This window comes from Heloderma suspectum, chromosome 2, assembly GCF_057233095.1.
Source record: "Heloderma suspectum isolate Gila_16-S chromosome 2, 16-S_ref, whole genome shotgun sequence".
Lineage (NCBI taxonomy): Eukaryota > Metazoa > Chordata > Lepidosauria > Squamata > Helodermatidae > Heloderma > Heloderma suspectum.
In genome coordinates, this window is record NC_139459.1 from 396,744,666 (window position 1) to 396,765,041 (window position 20,376).

The 20,376-nt window shown below is 50.0% G+C and overlaps 1 protein-coding gene across 1 annotated transcript; it reads left to right on the forward strand.

The window, feature by feature from the left end:
* The first annotated feature begins 965 nt into the window (after nucleotides 1-965).
* Nucleotides 966-8,929, forward strand: LOC146356555 (vomeronasal type-2 receptor 26-like). The gene is made up of 4 exons (XM_084830182.1): nucleotides 966-988; nucleotides 2,010-2,148; nucleotides 5,773-6,031; nucleotides 7,561-8,929. Exons 1-4 carry the CDS (start codon nucleotides 966-968, stop codon nucleotides 8,121-8,123), a joined length of 984 nt encoding a protein of 327 aa, XP_084686308.1. The 3' UTR covers nucleotides 8,124-8,929.
* Nucleotides 8,930-20,376: the final 11,447 nt, after the last annotated feature.

Here is a 20,376-nt window from a genome sequence, read left to right on the forward strand (position 1 = left end):
AGGAGCGGGGTGGGGAGGTGGGGAAGGGGTTCTTGTTTCTGTAGCTTAACTTCTGCTGTGCTCTTCTCGCAGCCCCCAGGACACCTCTGACTTACTTCTGAGATGACACAAAATGTAAATTGTGCCATAGGTCTGCAACCCTTGGAACACTTAAATGGGACTAAGCCCCATTGAACTTAACGGGGTACACTGAATCAGCAGAGGACATTGCTTCTGAGCTTGGTGAGGTGGGGTATCAGATGTGTCTCCCTTTGTCGCAAGGAGGCATTTTACCCTCTTCTCCCTCCAAATGAGAAATGTGCTCAAGAATTTACATGGCAGACACCTGGGAATCGAGGAAAGTCCTTCCTCGGAAGACTTGAGCGGACACAGGGGTTGCAATCAACAGGCGATTCTTGCACTTACTCCTGTCAGATCTGCTCCTGCACAGCCCACTCCCATCCTCAATGCCTTTGTCATCCTGACTGCGCACGCCCCCAGCAACTGAAAACAAACATCCACAGCATGCAGATAGGGTGGTTTCTCCAGCTACTGGATAATTTCACAGGGAGGTCAGTCTGCTCTTGTTCTGTGGGCCAGAAAAAAAACCACATTGATTGCATTTGGGGAAAACATGGGATGGGCTCGGCCGGGGAAAATTGTGGGAGATGCCTTGGATGGTAACGGCATCACCTAAAGGGCCTGCAAACATCCATGACAGAGCCATCTCAATAGGAGGATCAAAGCTCCTTGATGAACCCCCCAGCCTAACCAACCTCACATGGAAGGAAGAGAGTCATGTAAGCCACCTTAGGTTCCACCTTGCAAGAGGAAAAAGGGCAGGATAGAACTGTAATATTAACCATAACCATAACTGTGGTGACAATAATAATAATAATAATAATAATAATAATAATAATAATAATACTATCAGGAGAGCCATGCTGGATCAGGCCTAGGGTCTATCTAGTCCATCTAGTTCAAACATGGCCAACCAGCTTTCGGTTGGGTACCCACAAGCAGGGCATGAGTGCGACAGCCCCCTCCTGCCCATGTTCCCCAGCAACTGGTGTCCCCAGCTCACTGCCTCTGGTATAGGAGGGAGCACATAGCCATGAGGACTAGTAGCCAATGATAGCCTTTTCCTCCAGTTATTTGTCCAACCTCGTTTTAAAGACATCCCAATTGGTGGCCATCACTACATCCTGTGGTAGCGAATTACATAGTTTGACTATGTGCTGGTGGACATAGGGCACTATGTGCACTATGGACTAGGGATGGGGGAGAATTTCTCCCCGAAACTTCGGGGGGCCGAGCGCCAACGCATTGGTCCTCCGAAGGTTGTTCGAGGAGAACTTCTCCGCCCCCCCGACCCCCCCCGGGATGGGACTTACCTTTCACGAATTTCCCTCCAGTGGCGGGTCCCGGCGGCGGTTCGGCAGGTCTTCGTCAGGGGCAGGAGTGGCAGCCGGTCTTTCGACCGGCTGCTGCCGCCGCCATTACAAGCAAAGTAAAAAAAAAAAACGCCCCTGTGATAGGCTACGTAACGATTAACGTAGCCTATCACGGCTAGATTTGCAAAGTCAGCCGTGATAGGCTACATTAATCGTCACGTAGCCTATCATGGGTGACTTTAAAAAAAAAAAAAAAAGTGCGTACGACTAATGGCGGCCCCCATAGGGAGCCACCATTCGCGTTCCTTATTTGGTCCCTGTAGTCTATGTAAAGATTTACGTAGACTACGGCGAAAATAAGGACAACGCAAATAGCGTTGCCCTTATTTTCTCCGTAGTCTACATAAATCTTTACGTAGACTACAGGGACCAAATAAGGAACGCGAATGGCGGCTCCCTATGGGGGCTGCCATTTGCGTACGCGCTTTTTTTTTTTTTTAAAGTCACCCATGATAGGCTACGTGACGATTAATGTAGCCTATCACGGCTGACTTTGCAAATCTAGCCGTGATAGGCTACGTTAATCGTTACGTAGCCTATCACAGGGGCGTTTTTGTTTTGTTTTTTCTTTTGAAGTTTGCGGCCGGGGAGACGGGGCGCTTCTCCCCGGCCTGAATTTCAGCCAGGCGAGGAGGGAAGCCTCCCCCCCCGGCCTGAACTTCGGGGGGAGCAGCGAAGCGCCTCCCCCCCACCGCGAAGCAAGCTGCGAGACCAGGTAAGTGACTTTCGTGCACCCCTAGTGAAGACGCCCTGCCTTTGATCCGTCCTGAATCTCCCACCAATCTGCTTCAGGGAATGACCCCTTTGGGTTCTAGTATTTTGAGAGAGGTAGAAAAACGTCTCCTTATCCACATTCTCCACACCATGCACAATTCTGTAGACCTCTATCATGATGATAATAAATGTATCTGTTTACTAATCCGCCTGCTCTAAAAGCCGCTGGTATTTCAGAATCAATGAATGCACAGAGAAGGCAGACAAGAATCTCCAGCAATCTGAAATATTGGGGGACAGATGGCATCATTGTTTATTTATAGGCAGTGATTCTTGGTGGGGTTTGGCATTTTTTGCTGTCAAATATCCTTGTGGGCATGGGAAGTTTAACTTCCTCAATCCATACATAACCTCCAAGGTATCAGAATTAATTTCTGGTGTCTGAATTGGGGATATAACTAAAACCTCAAGTGAAATACATTTCTTTATTTCTCTCCAAATGGCCATAGGAAGGAGGGCACTGAATTTCTGAAAGGCCATTAGAATGCATTAATCACAGAGCGTTTGGCTTCTTATCCAGTGGGTTTGATTGCGTATTCATTCCCAGCATTTATACAATGACCTATAGTTCTCAGGATGGCACACTACTAGGAATAAAACAATTAAAAATCCAAGAAAAAGGAAAATAAAAATGAAAGAAGAAGAACTAAAAATTCAAAAAAGTATCTTTATGGGTAAATTATATACTGTTCTTCAGCTCAAAGGCCATCAAAGCAGTGAATGGAAGATTAATACAACAGAAGACACAATAAAATACAATAAATTAGTCATCAGGCAATGATATAAGACTGCCGGGCTCTTTCTCACATAGCCATTCACCTAGGAATGTACGAAAGGGACTTACCTTGTTCCGCAGCTTTTTTTGTGGGGGGGGGAGGCGCTTCGCTTCTCCCCCTGAAGTTCATGTGAGGGGGGGGGAGGCTTCCCGCCTCGCCCGGCCGAAATTCAGGCCAGGTGGGAGGTGCCCCATCCCCCGCCGGCAAAAGTCAGGCCGGGTAGAAGTGCCCCGTCTACCCGGCCGCGAAAAAACACACACCAAAAAACCACCCCCGTGATAGGCTACGTAACGATTAACGTAGCCTATCACGGCTAGATTTGCAAAGTCAGCCGTGATAGGCTACGTTAATCATTACGTAGCCTATCACAGGGGTGTTTTTTTTTTTAACTTTCTTTGTAATGGCGGCAGTGGCAGCTGGTCGAAAGACCGGCTGCCGCCCCCACCCCTGACGAAGACCCGACGAACCGCCACCGGGACCCGCCACCGGGAGGGACATTCGTGAAAGTTAAGTCCCATCTCAGGGCGGGGGCGGGGGGGAAAGAATTTCACCGCCCATTTTGGGGGGCCAAATGCGTTGGCGCTCGGCCCCCCGAATTTTGGGGGAGAAATTCTCCCCCATCCCTACATTCACCACAGCGCACATGGAGTGTTGCTAGTAGAATGGAGCACAACTCCAAAGTGATGGGTGAACCATCTCCTCCCCAAAGGAAAGATGACAAACCTGTTTAAAACTTGTGTTCAATTAATGCTTTTACTTCCCAATTCAGAGGCTCTGAGGCTCTGCTTCAGCTTTAAGCACAAGGATATTGACCCTATTCCCCCTTTACAAAGTGGAAAACAACAGCAAAGCTACTGCCTTCTTTTGGTGCTGTGCAACATCATTTCCTGAACCTTTTTGGGGAACGCACCTGTTGGTTGCATACTCCCCCTCAGAGTGTATGTCTCCACTGGTTTCAGTCACGTCGAAAGTGGCAATTCACCTTGCAACAAAACACACAAGTGATGATGTGGGGATCGTCTATTTTGAATCTTTGACGTATCTGTGATGCGACTGGTGTCATTTTGTGTGTCTATTCACATTGCTTTCAAAGGCCATAAGAATTACGAAAGCAGGCATTTGATGTGTTTTTGTTGGATGTAAAATGACATGAAGCGCCTCTTGTGGCAGGATGGATAACCAAAGCGCATACTGGTACCTCCTGGCCTTCCTGGTAGCCATTCAGGAGATCAATCAGAATCCCAGGCTGCTCCCCAACATCACCCTGGGCTACGACATCAACGAGAACTATTATGAGCAAAGAATGACTTATGATGCCATGTTAGATCAGCTCTCCCCTGGACAGGCAAATGTTCCCAACTACAACTGTGGGAGAGAGAACAAGCTGTTGATTTTTATTGAAGGGGCTGACACAGACATCCCCTTCCACATTTCAACTATGTTGGGCATCTACAAAATCCCCCAGGTAGGAATGCACAAACACAGGCAGCCTGCAAAGAATCCCCCTTTGGCCAGAGAAAATGCCACTGGTCGTACAGAGAAGGAAGGGCTGCCGTTCCAGCAATGGCCCCCCGTTCCATATTCCAGTGGCTAGAAGGCAGGGGTGGGCAACCCCTGGGATCCTCCAGGGAAGGGTTTTTTGTATTGTGACAACAATGGTTCCACAAGGGAGTCATCAGAGCACTCCAAGGAACACAGTTGTATTGGTTCCTTTTTGCAAGGGAGGGAGACTCTTGCAACCTACCATAGCAAAAGACAGAAAATGGTTAGGAATGCCGATATGGTTTCTGTATAATCATCCATTTGGATGAAAGCAACAGTTTTCCTTGACACACTGACTCCAGGGCTTGCTGAGTCACAGCGAGGATAGCAGAGTTTTCAGAGACTCTTCTCTCTTTAAACTCTTAAATTGGAGGGATGAGATATTATATTAAAAGGAGGAGAAGCTACATATGTATAAAGGCCAGGCGCTAACATCCCATGGCAATGTACTGTGAGAAAAGGCGCATCAACAGGCAAGTTCAGGTTGCTCCCCTCTGTACCATTCTAGGCTTTGGTGCTCTTGAGACCCTGCATTCTTGCACGTGTTGAACATCACAGGTCATTGCTGTTGCCTGGGTGGCAGGGTTCTACTATGGGCCTTAGGAAGGATCTGTGTAGGTCAGGCAAGAGAAGATCAGCACCATGGACAAATCCGCCTGGCTTGATGTCAGACAGGGTGGTTTGTATGTTGCTCCAACAAGCAGCAGATTAAGACTGGGCCTTAAGTTGGAGTTGGGAAAGCATTAGGCAGGCTGGTCCTCCCTCTGCACTGATTGGGGCTTTGTCTCTTAAAGCGGCCTGGCCGATGCTAGCAGCCTCAAGCTGCAACAATGTGGGAGCCACTGTGGTATGCTAGTGTCGTCATGGCCACAGTGCCCAGAGTCTGACAATGGTAATACAGCCTCCTCTGGATTCAGGGGACTCTAACATGGAGTTATTTCTCAAGAATTGGGTCCTGGGGAGGTAGACGCCTTGTGACACCCTTCAGCGACCAAATCCTCTCCCTGACAGGTCAACTCAGCAACCTTTTCATCTGAGAACAAGGGCTTCAAATCCTCTGAGAATGTGGGTTTGGGGTTCAGCTTAGAGTGCAGAGAGACTGTGGTATACAGCCCTCCCTCTGCAGAAACACTGCCCAGCAGAACGACAGGCACTTTGTTAAATATAAACAATTTTCAGTTGATGACTATTATCTCAGCATTGTCCTGAAAAGAAAACAAATCCGACGTCTTTCCTTTTCTTAACAGGTCAGTTATGCTTCTGTTAATCATGCTCTTGACAAAAAAACCCATTTCCCTCAGCTCTACCGGTTGGTCCCAAAAGAGGAACCCCACTACCGGGGGATTGTTAAACTGCTCCTGCATTTCACATGGACATGGGTCGGTCTCTTTGCTACAGACACTGACAACGGAGAAAAGTTCATAAACACCTTGACGCCTGTGCTAATCAGGAGTGGTGTTTGTGTCGCCTTCTCACAAACCATCGTACGACACCCTGCCTTTACAGGTGACTTGTTGGAAGAGCAGCTATGCAAGTCTTCACCTTCCATCCACAGAGTCCATACATTTGTTTACTATGGGACACCTCAGTCCTCCATAGATGTAGTAGTTCTGCATGGCATAGTAGACAGACTCTTGAAACCAATTTCAGGGAAAATTTGGGTCTCAATAGCTTTGCCATAAAGCAGTCTGACCATGGCTTTTGAGGGCCATGTTATTCAACAGCACATGCATGGTTATTTATCACTGTTTATCCAGACAAAGAAAGGAACCAAATGTCAGAATATCCAAGTTTCCTATCTTCTTGATCAGCCTTTTTTAACTGCTGCTGGGATGGAAATTCTGAAATTCTGAAATTCTGGCCAGGGTGGGGAAATTCTGGCCGGGGTGGGAGGCGCTCTGTCCCTCCCCCCCAAAATTCTGGCTGGCCGGCTCCGCTCTGCAGGGATTCTGCAGATCGGCCGGCCGGCTCCGCCAGCGGCTGGACATCCATCCGCTGGCTAGCAGATGCAAATGGCAGCGGCCATAGCTTCCACCGTTTGCGTCCCTGCAGTCAGCCGTGATAGGCTACATAAATGTTTATGTACATAAACATCATGGCTGATTTAAAAGAAAAATAATAATGCGTGTATGCAAATGGCAGCGCCCATTGGCACCAGCATTTGCGTTCCTTATTTTGGAACATTTACGTTCCAAAATAAGTAAAAAAACATTTACGTAGACTAAGACGGCGAAAATAAGGGGAACGCAAATAGCGTAGCGTCTACGTGCGTTTTTTTTTCTTTTAAATCAGCCGTGATAGGCTACGTAATTCTTTATGTAGCCTATCACTTTTTTTTTTTAAACTGGAAATGGCGGCAGTGGCAGCCGGTTGGAAGACTGTTTTTGTTTTTTGTTTTTTTAAACTGGAAATGGCAGCAGCGGCAGCCGGTTGGAAGGCCGGTCGCCGCCGCCGCCGAACCGTGGCCGAACAGCCACCGGAGCTGCCACCGCCAGGAAGATCCACCCAAGGTAAGTCCCGTCCCGGGGGGGGGGGGTTGGCATTCGGCCTCCCCGAGATTTGTAGCAAAATTCTCTGACATCCCTAATGTTGGGTCAAAACATCTGAACTTCAAGTATAAGTGAGATCTCAGTTAGAGGTGACCAACAAACAAAGAGATCTTGGGGTTGTGGTGGATAGCTCAATGAAAATGTCAACCCAGTGTGTGTGTGGCTGCTGTAAAGAAGGCAAATTCCATCTTGAGCATAATTAGAAAAAGAACTGAGAATAAAGTCTATGGTGTAACCACACTTGGAATACTGTGTGTAGGTTTGGTCACCACACATAACCAGGAAAGTTCAGAAAAGGGCAACTAAAATGATTGAGGGGCTGGAGCATCTCTCCTATGAAGGAAAGGTACAACATCTGGGACTGTTTAGCTTGGGGGAAAAGGAGGGGAAGAGGAGACATGAGAGAGGTGTACAAAATGATGCATGGTGTGGAGAATGTGGATAGGGAGATGCCAATGATTCTGAAGCTTCTCGTCTTCTTTTCAGATGCAGACTATTGCACTGTGTGCCCAGAAGATCAGCATCCAAACAAGAAGTGGGAACAATGCATCCCCAAGGATATAAGCTTCCTGTCCTACGAAGAGCCTTTGGGAATCATCCTGGCATCTTTTGCACTATTCTTGTTTTTCACCACAGGCTTTGTGTTAGGAATCTTCATTAAATTCCTAGACACCCCGATAGTCAAAGCCAACAACCGAGACCTGTCCTACATTCTCCTTGTCTCCCTCCTGCTTTCCTTCTTGTCCTCATTCCTATTCCTTGGCCAGCCAAGGGAAATGACTTGCCTTCTCCGACAAATGGCCTTCAGCATCATCTTCTCACTTGCTGTCTCTACACTGTTGGCCAAAACCATCACTGTGGTGCTGGCCTTCCTGGCCACAAAGCCAGGGAACTCAGTGAGGAAATGGTTGGAGAAGAGGTTGGCCAACTCCATTGTATTGTCCTGTTCCAGTGTCCAAATGCTCATCTGCACCATCTGGATGGGCCTCTCTCCCCCATTCCAAGATTCCGACATGCACTCCCAGCCTGGACAGATAATCCTGCAGTGAAATGAAGGGTCTGTCGCCATGTTCTATGCTGCCCTTGGCTACATGGGCTTCCTGGCTGCCATCTGCTTCACGGTGGCTTTCCTAGCCAGGAAGTTGCCTGGGGCCTTCAATGAAGCCAAACTGATCACCTTCAGCATGCTGGTCTTCTGCAGTGTTTGGGTGTCCTTTGTGCCCACCTACCTGAGCACCAAGGGCAAATACATGGTAGCCGTGCAGGTCTTCTCCATCTTGGCCTGCAGTGCTGGTTTGCTGGGCTGCGTCTTTCTTCCCAAGTGCTACATTATTGTCCTGAGGCCTGATCTGAATGCAAAGGAGCATCTCATGATAAATCAGAAGGTGGCATCTGATTTGATCTACATTCGTTTCAGTTTCAGAATCTGCATCCCGTGCATAACAGCCACTAGCCTGGAGATGAAACCATGGTTGCCCTATTATGAGTAGTCTCTCCCCCCTTCACAGATGTCACAAACGCCACTGGTCACAACCAATGGAGATGAAACCTGGTGACCCTGGAATGGCCACAGGCTCTTGTGATGTCATGCTTTGTCTGTCCTGTTTTACCTCCAGAATCAGAGGCAGCATTCCTCTCTATTCCAGTTCCTTTGGAGCCACGTTGTTCCTTCTTTGGTACTGAATTGTGTGCTGGGTTCCCCCTTCGTCTCACTATGCCAGCATATCCTTGGTCCTTTTACAGGCAGTGGGCAGTGTAAAAACAGGTTTCAGTTCATTCCCTCCACCTTCTGTTGCATTCTAATCATTTGTTGCATTTTATTATATCTTTAATAAACAAAGAACCTATCGTTTACAGGAAAATAGCTAAGGATATTCAGTTTAAGAGGCCATCTCTCAGTGTGATAGAGCACATACTTTGCATGCAAAAGGCCCCAGGTTCTATTCCTGGCTTCTCCAGATGGGGCAAGGAAGGAATCCTGCCTGACACCCTCGAGAGACCCTGCTGGATAGTGTCGACAGTATAGGGCTAAATGGACCAACAGTCTGACATTGTATAAGGCAGCTTCTTATGTTCCTATGTTCTTAGGAGGGATGGGGGAGAATTCTGCCATGGAACCCAATGAGGCTGGATTCCAAGAATCTGTCCCCACTGGGGCCCGTGGTGGAACGGAGCACTCCCCTCCACCACCCCTCGGAGTCTGTCTGGGTCGGCTCCCTCCATGCGTTGATCCTGCAGAGCCGGCCACCTGCTCCACATCCCTGGCAATACGGCCGACATCCATTGCCGTGCCATATCGCTGTGCTAAGTCTCCGGATGCAAATGATGTAGTGGGCACTATTTGCAGCCGTAAAGCTGTAAGATTAGCCCAAATGCAGCCATTTACAGCTACACTTAGCTTAATCTACCAGCTTTATGGCTGCAAATGGCATCCACTACGCTATTTGCCCCCCTGTTTTTTCACACAATAGGCTACGCAAAGATTTGCGTTGTTCATAGAATCATAGAATCATAGAATAGGAGGGTTGGAAGGGGCCTACAAGGCCATCGAGTCCAACCCCCTGCTCAATGCTGGAATCCAAGTCAGAGCATCCCTGACAGGTGGCTGTCCAGCCTCGTCTTGAAGGCCTCCAGGGTGGGAGAGCCCACCACCTCCCTAGGTCATTGGTTCCATTGTCGTATTGCTCCAACAGTCACGAAGTTTTTCCTGATGTTCAGCCGGAATCTGGCTTCCTGTCACTTGAGCCCATGATTCCGTGTCCTGCACTCTGGGATGATCAAGAAGAGATCCTGGCCTTCTTCTCTGTGACAACCTTTCAAATACTTGAAGAGTGCTATCATATCTCCGCTCAGACTTCTCTTCTCAAAGCTAAACATTGCCCAGTTCTTTCAGTCTCTCTTCATAGGGCTTTGTTTCTAGTCCCCTGATCATCTTTGTTGCCCTCCTCTGAACCCTCTCCAGTTTGTCTACATCTTTCTTAAGGTGTGGTGCCCAGAACTGGACACAGTACTCCAGATGAGGCCTAACCAGTGCTGAGTAGAGGGGAACTAGTACTTCCTGGGATTGGGAAGCTATTCTTCTATTAATGCAGCCCAAAAGAGCATTGGCCTTTTTTGCAGCCACATCACATTGTTGACTCATATTCAGCTTGTGATCGACGACAATTCCCAGATCTTTCTCACTTGTAGTGTGGTTGAGCCACGTTTCCCCCATCTTGTAACTGTACATTTGATTTCTTTTTCCTAGGTGCAGAACTTGGCATTTATCCCTATGAAATGTCATTCTGTTGTTTTCTGCCCAGCACTCCAGTCTATCCAGATCACTTTGAATTTGGTTTCTGTCTTCCAAAGTATTAGCTATCCTGCCCAATTTTGTGTCATCTGCAAATTTGATCAGCATTCCCTGCACCTCCTCCTCCAAGTCATTCATAAAAATGTTGAAGAGCACTGGGCCCAGGACTGAGCTCTGCGGGACCCCACTCGTTACCTCTCCTCAGTTTGAGAAGGTCCCATTGATAAGCACTCTTTGAGTCCGATTCTGTAGCCAACTGTGGGTCCACCAGATCGTTGTTTCCTCTAGCCCACTTTGAGCTAGTTTGCTCATCAGGATATCGTGGGGCACTTTGTCGAAAGCTTTGCTGAAGTCAAGGTATGTGATGTCTACAGCATTCCCACATTCTACAAGGGAGGTTACTTGATCAAAAAATGAGATCAGATTTGCCTGGCAGGACTTGTTCTTGACAAATCCATGTTGGCTTCGAGTAATCATGGCATTGTTTACAAGGTGCTTCCAGATGGATTGCTTTATCATCTGCTCCGGAATTTTCTCAGGGATTGAAGTCAGACCGACTGGTCTGTAGTTCCCAGCTTCCTCCTTTTTACTTGGGATGTCAGAGAATTTTGCCACGAATCTCAGGGAGACCGAATGCCAGCGCATTCGGCCCCCCGAAATTGGTGGCAAAACAGTCCGCTCCCCTGCTCCCCCGCTCCCCCCCCGGGACGGGACTTACCTTGGGCGAATCTCCCTAGCTCCGGTGGCTCCAGCAGCGGTTTGGCAGTGGTGCGGCGGGGGTGATGGAGGTGGCTGCGGCGGCCGGTCTTCCGACCGGCTGCCACCACTGCCATTTCCAAGTTAAAAAAAAAATGTGATAGGCTACTAGGGATGGACGAAAGGGACTTACCTGGTCCCGCAGCTTGCTTCGCGGTGGGGGGGAGGTGCTTCGGTTCTCCCCCCGAAGTTCAGGCGGGGGGGGCGCCCTGCCCTGCCCGGCTGAAATTCAGGCCGGGGGGGGAAGCGCCCCATCCCTCGCCACTGAAATTCAGGCCGGAGAGGAGCGCCCTGTCTCCCTGGCCGCGAAATAAAAAAGTAAAGTAAAACAACAACAACACACACCCGTGATAGGCTACGTAACGATTTACATAGCCTACCACGGCTGACTTTGGAAATCTAGCTATGATAGGCTACATTAATCATTACGTAGCCTATCATGGGTTTTTTGGGGTTTTTTTTACACTTTGTAATGGCAGCGGCAGCAGCCGGTCAGAAGACCGGCTGCCGCCCCCGCCCCCGACGAAAGGCCGACGAACCGCCGCCAGGACCTGCCGCCGGGAGGGATATTCGCCAAAGGTAAGTCCCATCCCAGGGGGGGCGGGGGGCGGAGAATTTCACCGCCGATTTCGGGGGGCCGAATGTGTTGAGGCTCAGCCCCCCGAAGATTCGGGGAGAAATTCTCCGCCATCCCTACTTTTTACCCTTTTTGAAGATAGGGACAACATTAGCCCTCCTCCAGTCATCTGGCACTTCCCGCATCCTCCATGATTTCTCAAATAGAATAGACAGTGGTTCTGAGAGTTCTTCTGCCAGTTCCTTTATTATTCTAGGATGCAGTTCATCTGACCCTGGAGATTTGAACTCATTCAAAGTAATTAGGTGTTCCTTGACCATATGCCTATCGATCTTAAGCTGCAATCCTGCCCCTTCAGCCTGTCCTTCGCCTTTGCCAGGGGGTTCATAGACCCTCTTTTGGGAGAAGACTGAGCCAAAGTAGGAATTGAGCACCTCTGCCTTTTCTTTGTCATTTGTTATCGTTTTGCCATCCTTATTTAATAGCTCAACAACCATTTCATTCCTCTGCCTTTTACTATGCACGTAGCTGAAGAAAGCCTTTTTGTAGTTTTTAGCATCCCTCGCTAACCTCAGCTCGTTCTCAGCTTTAGCCTTCCTGACGCCATCCCTGCAATTCTGTGCTACCTGCCTGTACTCTTCCTTTGTTGCTTGGCCTTCTTTCCACTTCCTATATGTGCCCTTTTTTTGTTTTCAGGTCATCCCTAAGCTTTTTGTGAAGCCACATTGGCTTCTTCTATTGTCTTCCACCTTTTCTTCTTGTTGGAATTGTTTGTGATTCTGCCTTGAGAATTTCCTTTTTTTAAAAGCTCCCACCCATCTTGGACTCCTTTTCTCGTTAGCGTTGCTTGCCATGGGACCTTACTGATCATTGTTCTGAGTTTATTAAAATCAGCTTTCCTAAAATCCAGGGTACGCGTTTGACTACACTAGGGATGTCAGAGAATTTCTCCATGAATCTCAGGGAGGCCAAATGCCAGCGCATTTGGCCCCCCGAAATTGGTGGAGAAACAGTCTGCCATCCCCCCCCCCCAGGACGGGACTTACCTTGTGTGAATGTCCCTGGTGGCGGTTCAGCAGGAGTTCGGCCGTGGCGGCGGCGGCGGCCAGTCTTCCGACCGGCTGCCGCCGCCGCCATTTCCAAGTTAAAAAAAAAAAAATGTGATAGGCTACGTAAAGATTTACGTAGCCTATCACGGCTAGATTTTTTAAAAACACCGTGATAGGCTACGTAAATGTTTACGTAGCCTATCATGGCTAGATTTTAAAAAAACACCGTGATAGGCTATGTAAATGTTTACGTAGCCTATCACGGCTGAGTGAAAAGAAAAGAAAAAACCCATGGGCGCCGCCATTTGCGTTCCTTATTTTGGCATGTGTAGTCTATGTAAACATTTATGTAGACTTTGGTGAAAATAAGGGGAACGCAAATGGCGGCTACGGCTGCCGCCATTTGCGTCCCGGCAGTACAAGATTCGTGGCCGGTGGGATGGGGTGCCTCCCCCCCAGCCAGAATTTCAGGGGGGATGGATGGGGCACCTCCCTCCCGGCCAGAATTTCGGGGGGGAGGGACAGGGCGCCTCCCCCCGGGCCAGAATTTTGGGCGGAGGGATGTAGCGCCTCCCCCCCACCCCGAATCAACTTTCGGGTTCAGGTAAGTGACTTTCATACATCCCTAGACTACACTCAGCTTTTGCTTCCCTTAGAACCAAGAACTCAAGTACAACATGGTCGCTTTCCCCCAGAGTTCCTATAATTGCTACTTTATCCACTAAGTCATCTCTGTTGGTTAGGATCAAGTCAAGGATAGTCAATCCTCTACTTCCTTCCTCTACTTTCTGAAGGAGGAAGTTATCCGCCACAGAAGTCAGGAATTTTCTGGAGGGGCCATGTTTTGCAGAATTTGTCTCCCAACAAATATCGGGGAAATTGAAGTCCCCCATTACTATTACATCATGCTTCCTTAAAACATTAGCTATTTGCTTTTCAAAAGTTTCACCCTCGTCTTCTCCTTGGTTGGGTGGCCGGTAGTAGACTCCGACCACCAGGTTCCTTTTATTCTTTGCTCCATTTATTTCCACCCAGATGCTCTCGATGGGGCTACCAAGCTCCTCCTCCTGTATTTCTGTGCAGAGATCTGTATTTTTCACATACAGTGCAACCCCACCTCCCTTTTTGTTCCTCCTGTTCTTTTTGAACAAGTTCTATCCTTCAGTTGCTGTATTCCAGTCATGAGAGTCATCCCACCAAATCTCAGTTATACCTATCAAGTCATAATTTCCCTCCTGTATTAAGAGTTCGAGTTCGTTCTGTTTGTTTCCCATACTCTGGGCATCAGTATATAGACATCGAAGACCATGTGCTTCATAGTCTGGCTTTCTTCCTACATGTGTCTGAAGACTATTATTGGGCGCTATCAGAGCTGTTCTCTCCATTGCAGTGCATGCGCCTACGTCCATTGTTACCCCCAACATTACATCTCCCTTCCCCGTAGGATTCAGTTTAAAGTCCTCCTGATGAAGTTCTTCATGCTGTGGCCAAACACATTCTTCCCATCCTTTGTGAGGTACAACCCGTCCCTTGCCAACAGCCCATCTTCCAGGAAGTATAGCCCGTGGTCCCAGAATCCAAATCTCTCTCGTCGGCACCACCTTCATGGCCAGTCATTCACCCGGAGTATTTTTCGTTCCCTTTCAATCCCTCTTCTAACTACTGGAAGGATGGATGAGGAAACTAGCTGGATGCCAAAGTTCTTGAGTTTCCTTCCCAAAGTTTCAAAGTCTGACATGATCTCTTCGTAGCTCCGCTTGGCGGTATCATTTGTTCCCACATGGATGAGAAGAAAGGGATACCTGTCAGTGGGCTTTATGAGTGCAGGCAACCTTTCAATCACGTCTCTAATTCATCCTCCCCGGAGACAACATACCTGGCAAGTCCACGGGTCTTCGCAACATAGTTGGGTCTCGATCCCATGCAGCAAGGAGTCTCCCACTACTACCACTCTTCTCTTCTTGTTGTTGTAGGCCTGGGTTTCATCGCCTCTGTTTGACTGACCTTCAGCCTCTTGCTCACTCTCATGCAGGTTCCCCTGTGATTCTTCCTCTGCAGGCTGTCCTCCAGTCTCATCTGCAAGTACCTGGAATCGGTTCCACAGCTCCACTGCTTCCACTCGTGCAGAGTGGCGTCTAGTTCTTCTCCTAACTGTCACCCTTTTCCAAGGAGTATCCTCTACTCCATTTTTCTTCACCTCAGCATTTCCCACTGCCTCATCTTGCTGTTGTTAGTGATGTCAGAGAATTCCACGACGGATCTCATTGAGGTCGAATGCCAGTGCATTCGGCCAACCGAAATCCATCACGGAATGGCCTGCCACTCCCCCGCCCCCCGCGGATCCCCCCCGGGACGAGACTTACCTGGGGCGGATGTTCCAGATGGCGGCGGCTCCAGTGGCAGCTGCAGTGGTGGCGGCGGCACCTGTTCTTCCGAACGGCTGCTGCCACCACCATTTGCAGTCTGTGTCTTCCCCCCTCCCCCATAGACGTGATAGGCTATGTAAAGACTTACGTAGCCTATCACGTCTGTTTTTTTTTTAAAAAAAAAAACGCATATGCAAATGGCGGCGGCTATGGCCGCCGCCGTTTGCATTCCTTATTTTTCACCGTCTTAGTCTACGTCAATATTTACGTAGACTAAGATGAAGAAAAGAAAGGGGAATGCAAATAGTGCCCACTACACTATTTGCGTCCCCCTTTCTTTTCTTTGTCTTAGTCTATGTAAATATTGACGTAGACTCGCATTTTTTTGTGTGTTTTTTGTTACCCACAGCCCTCCGCGGCCGGAAATCTGGCTGCGGACAGCCCTGGCCTGGGCCTGGCCGGCTGCTCTGCGGAGCCGCCATGGAGCACAGCAGGCCAAGGAGGATACTGGGGGGGAGGACCGGATCACCTCCCCTCCAGTCGCGGATTCTGGGGAGAGGGACGGAATGCCTTCCCCCTCCCATGAACACAATCCACGAAAAGGTAAGTCACTTTCGTACATCCCTAGCTGTTGCTCTTCAAGCTTCTGGTCTTCCCTTTGCTGCTGTAGTTCCCCCATTCTGTCCAAGAACTCTTCGTGTTCTTTTATTCCCTGGAGGGTTGACAGTCGCCACTCCAGTCCACTTACCTTTTCTTCCAGCAGCGTGATCAACTTGCACTTGTTGCAGGTGTAGGCCATGTTGTTCTCAGGCAAGAAAACAAACATTGCACACACCTTGCAGGTCACCACCACTGGAGAGTCCTGTCCTTCCATTGCCACTTTTCCCTTTTTGTGTCTAGCTTTGTGATTGTTCTAGACAAGCCTGTGCCTGCTCCTCTACTCAATAGAGGTTAAAAGCAGAGTCCCACTGGTGTGGAAGTGTGAGTTACAAGACAAATAAATGGGAAGAAGTTAGTTAAAAAACAAAATAAAATGAAAAATGAAAAAAAATTTTAGGGGCCTCCCCCTTGACCTCCTCTGCTGAACTCCCCTGGCCAACTCCTGTTTGCTCCCCCTGGTCGCTCGCTCTGGTTGCTTGCTCTCTGGGAGCTTGCTTGCTTCTGTAGTCCCTGGACCAGCAGGAGCAGCTTGCTCTGCTCTGCTTTGCTCAGCTGGGAGGCGGGAAACAGACTGGGAGTACTCAGGCCACACACACTCAAATCAGTTGGAGCTCTGCCAAGTCACAACATCTGCCAAGGCACAACATTGATCCATCTAGCTCAGAATGATTGACAGTGACTGGCAGTGGCCCTTTAGAGTATGAGGAAGGGATTGCTCTCATAAGATCATCAAAAAGCCATCCTGGATCAGCCAAGGGTCCACCTAGTAGCCACTGATGAATTTGTCTAAGCCCCTTTTCAAGTCAACCATCCTGGATGATGTCGCTGGGCTTCATGGAAACCAAGGAAGCTCTTCTCTCTTGGTACTCTGTCTTCATGGGTAGACGGTGCCTCATTCCAGATGTAGCAGAAGCTACTGGCCTGGCTATGTCAAGGTGATCTGGGAAGGAGAGCCACGGTGCTGCTACGACTACACTCTCTGCATGCAAGGCACCATTTCCACCGAGGAAGGCAAGTGACTCCAGCAGAAAGGGCAGTCCAGGCAGAACAGGGCAAATAGTACCCTCTTTTCTTTGGCCGTCTGTGAACTTGCACTGCTCAAAAGTAACTTTTGAGAAGCCTGCCCCAACCTGGTGGCTGGCTGGGGGATGCTGGGAGTTGTGTTTGCAAATCACCTGAAGTTGCATGCACATGACCAATGCTTTTCAACTTATTCATCAAAGATCTGGAATTCGGAGTGAGCAGTGAAGTGGCCAAATTTGCTGACAGCAGCAAATTATTGAGGTGGGTTAAACCCAAGAAGGGATTGCAAGGAGCTCCAAAAGGATCTCTCCAAACTGGGAGAATGGGCATCAAAATGGCAAATGCGGTTCAATGTAAGCATGTGTAATGTGGTGCATGTTGGGTCAAAACATCTGAACTTCAAGTATAAATGAGATCTCAGTTAGAGGTGACCAACAAACAAAGAGATCTTGGGGTTGTGGTGGACAGCTCAATGAAAATGTCAACCAGTGTGTCTGTGGCTGCTGTAAAGAAGGCAAACTCCCATCTTAGGCATAATTCGAAAAAGAACAAATTCAATCCTGTAACCACACTTGGAATACTGTGTATAGTTTTGGTCACCACACCTAACCAGGATATTGTAGAGCTGGAGAAAGTGCAGAAAAGAACAACTAAAATGATCCAGGGGCTGGAGCATCTCTCCTATGAGCATCTCTCCCCGGGGTTCCCGTCGCTCCCAGGTGCGGCGCCTCTGTCCTGCTCCCCTGCGGGGGCACTGGCGTTTACGGCTGGGGCGCGCCCACCCTCTGGTTCCACCTCCTCCTCCGGTGGTCGCGGGGTGCGAATGCTGCCGTGCCCCCGGGGTGCCGTCGGACCGCGCCGGAGACGCGCATCTGGGAGCGTCGCCTGTATCTTCCTCCCCTGCAGGTGCAGCGGTGCTTTCGGCAGCAGCGGCGGTGGTGGTGGCACGCCCGCCCCCCCCTTGCACATCCTCCTCCAGCAGTTGTGGCATGCCTATGCTGCCGTGGCCCCGGGATTGCCTCGCTCGTGGCGGGGCGCGCGTGCTGCTGCGCCGTCCCTCCAGGCCACGGATTGCCGCGCCGGCGGGAGTGCCAGCCTTTGTAGCAGCGGCGCACGCTCGGCTGCAGTGCCGGTTGCTGCCAGCGTTTTCCCACCCGCGAGGCTGTTGTGCTTTTGACGGCGGCATGTCTGCCCCCCCCCCCCTGATTGCCAGCTCTCACTGCTATCCAGGAGCGCAGAGCGCTCGCGGTGGCAGCGTGCGCACCCCCCCAAGACAAAGCAACACACACACACACACACAAATAAAATAAAATAAAATAAATGAATAAACAAATAAATAAATAAATTAAAAATAAATAAATGAATGAATGACTAGATTAAAATAAATAAATGAATGAATGTATAGATTAAAAATAAAGAAAGAAAGAAAAAGAAGAAAAAAGAAAGAAAGAGGGAGGGAGGGAAAGGTAGCGCCCGTGTTCAGGCCCGGCTCCCATGGCCGCAGGCCCTTCCCGCGCCTGGTGGGCGCCAGTTCTTGCAACAGGCGACAATCCCCCCCCTCCGCGCCACTCACCTCTTTAGCCGTTATCAGCCGCGGAGTGTGGCCCTCCTATCTGGAGGCGCTTCCCCACTTCCTATCCAGGACTCTCTGCCTTGGCTTGATCTCAGGTCCGCGGATCTCGAGGCCTGGGGGGTGTTGCCGTTGCCCTCGGAGCCCAGCATGTAGCCTTCTGCTGCATTTTCTAGGGGTGCTGGTTGGAGTGTTGGACTGGGTCCGGGCACCTGGGCCCTTGCCTCTTTCTCGCCAACATGGTGCCAAGCTTAACCCACTTTCTACATCATGCCCCCCAAGAAAGGCCAAGGTAGAAAGAAAGGGAAGGGTAGGGCCCCGCCTCCCCTCCCCAAGAGACCGCTGCCAAGGCCCGATTCTGAGTCTGAGGAGGAAGCAGACCCGGTACTGGCATCAATTCTTGTTCATTTGGAAGCTGATGAGTGTTCCTCGGGGATCTCTCCCCCTCCCCTGGCCAGACCATAGAAACCCTCAGCTGTCCAGCCCAAGCAAACACGACACCAGACCCAATGCTCACTAATACTTTCTATTTCAGCTCATCTGGATGCTGTTGAAGGCTCCACTTCCTCTACATTAGCTCTTCTGGATGGCTCACTGCCCACAGTTAAGCTCCTCCCTTCTGCAGCCTCCTCTTCCCTGAGTGCCCAAGCATCAACATCCAATTTTCTAATCAAGGATCAGAACACAGCCACATGGGGTGCAGCTTGTCTGGATGCTGTTGAAGCCTCCATCTCCTTCTTTGTGGTTTCACCCAGGTGACACTCCACAGCTGGGGCGGTCCGCCGTCCTGGGGCATCTCTGTCCGGAGCACTGCAAGCGGCATCGTCTCCCTTGCTCCCGGGGACCCGGTCGTGGCCGACCAGGATATGGGTGAGATGACTGCACCTCACCCCACTTGTCCAGACGGGCGACCTGCAAGGCCGTGCGGTTGCCGCCTTAGCTTACCTCCCTGGGACGGCTGTCCCTCCCAATGTCATCTCCCTATATGACGCCCGGGCCACCTGCATCTCCGCCAGTCACACCCCACAGTACCCCCAGCCACTTAACACAGCATCTTACAGGGTTCTGCTGGAGTAATTTAGGATCTCTCACCCTGCCCCACCCGCTTGGGCATCCACGTAAGTGGCATATCGAGTCGCTACGCTAATCTGGCGAGTTGTGAGGCCACCAGGGCTACTCCTTCTCCTAATGGCTTTCACCTGAGGAGGTGTGTGCCTGGCTTATGTCAAGGCCTTTCGCAGGAGGGCCACCATCGACTCTTCTCTGTGCAGGGACCTGTGGGACCAGGACCTTTCGCGCCAATTTTGACTCCTTCCTGGCCTGTTCGGTGACAGATCTGGCAGTGGCCACGTTCACCAGTCTGTCTCCCGCATTGGCCCTCGGCCTACGGCGGGTCCGCGGCTTCAGCACCGCTGTCTGTGCTGGGAATACAGCCCCAAGGGCGCATACTACTAGAACACGTGCTGTTTCCGTCATGAGTGCTCCCTTGTAGCAGTCAGTACTCGTCCACCTCTTGTCCAATGCCTGGGGATGGTAGGTCCCCCCTTGGAAAGGCGAAGGCAGTAGGAAGCTCTGGTGGGCCCATGCCCAGTTAGGTTGTGCCGCTACTCCGGATTTAAGACGCTACCCCAACAGGGGCAACACGTTTTAACTTGGAACACAGTTTTATGCTAGGTTCTAGGACCCCTCCCCCTTTTTCTACGTCAACATATGCCATCCTTACCTCGTAAGCAACATTTCTCCTCGCCAGGCGTCGACAGGTTCCTGAGAAGTTAACAAGGCAGTACTGGCAGAAGGATTATAGCCCCCTCCCCTTTTTCTACACCCCGTTATCTACTCTAGGGATCTCCCTTCTTGAAATGGTGCCCAGGAAATCCTCTAGAGAGTTTATCCTGATTTGTAACCTCTCTGCCCAGAGGGCCAGCCTGTTAATCACGAGATCCCTGATCATCTGCATTCAGTGCAATACACCTCGTTGACGTGGCAGTTGTCTTGGTTTGGGATCCAGC

Excerpts from the sequence above, each read along its gene's own strand:
- LOC146356555 (XM_084830182.1), top strand. The coding sequence starts at position 966 with ATGGCCAACCAGCTTTCGGTTGG. Across the intron at positions 989-2,009 it reads GCCAACCAGCTTTCGGTTGG|TTTGCGGCCGGGGAGACGGG; the intron begins GTACCCACAAGC and ends TTTCTTTTGAAG. Across the intron at positions 6,032-7,560 it reads ACGACACCCTGCCTTTACAG|ATGCAGACTATTGCACTGTG; the intron begins GTGACTTGTTGG and ends TCTTCTTTTCAG.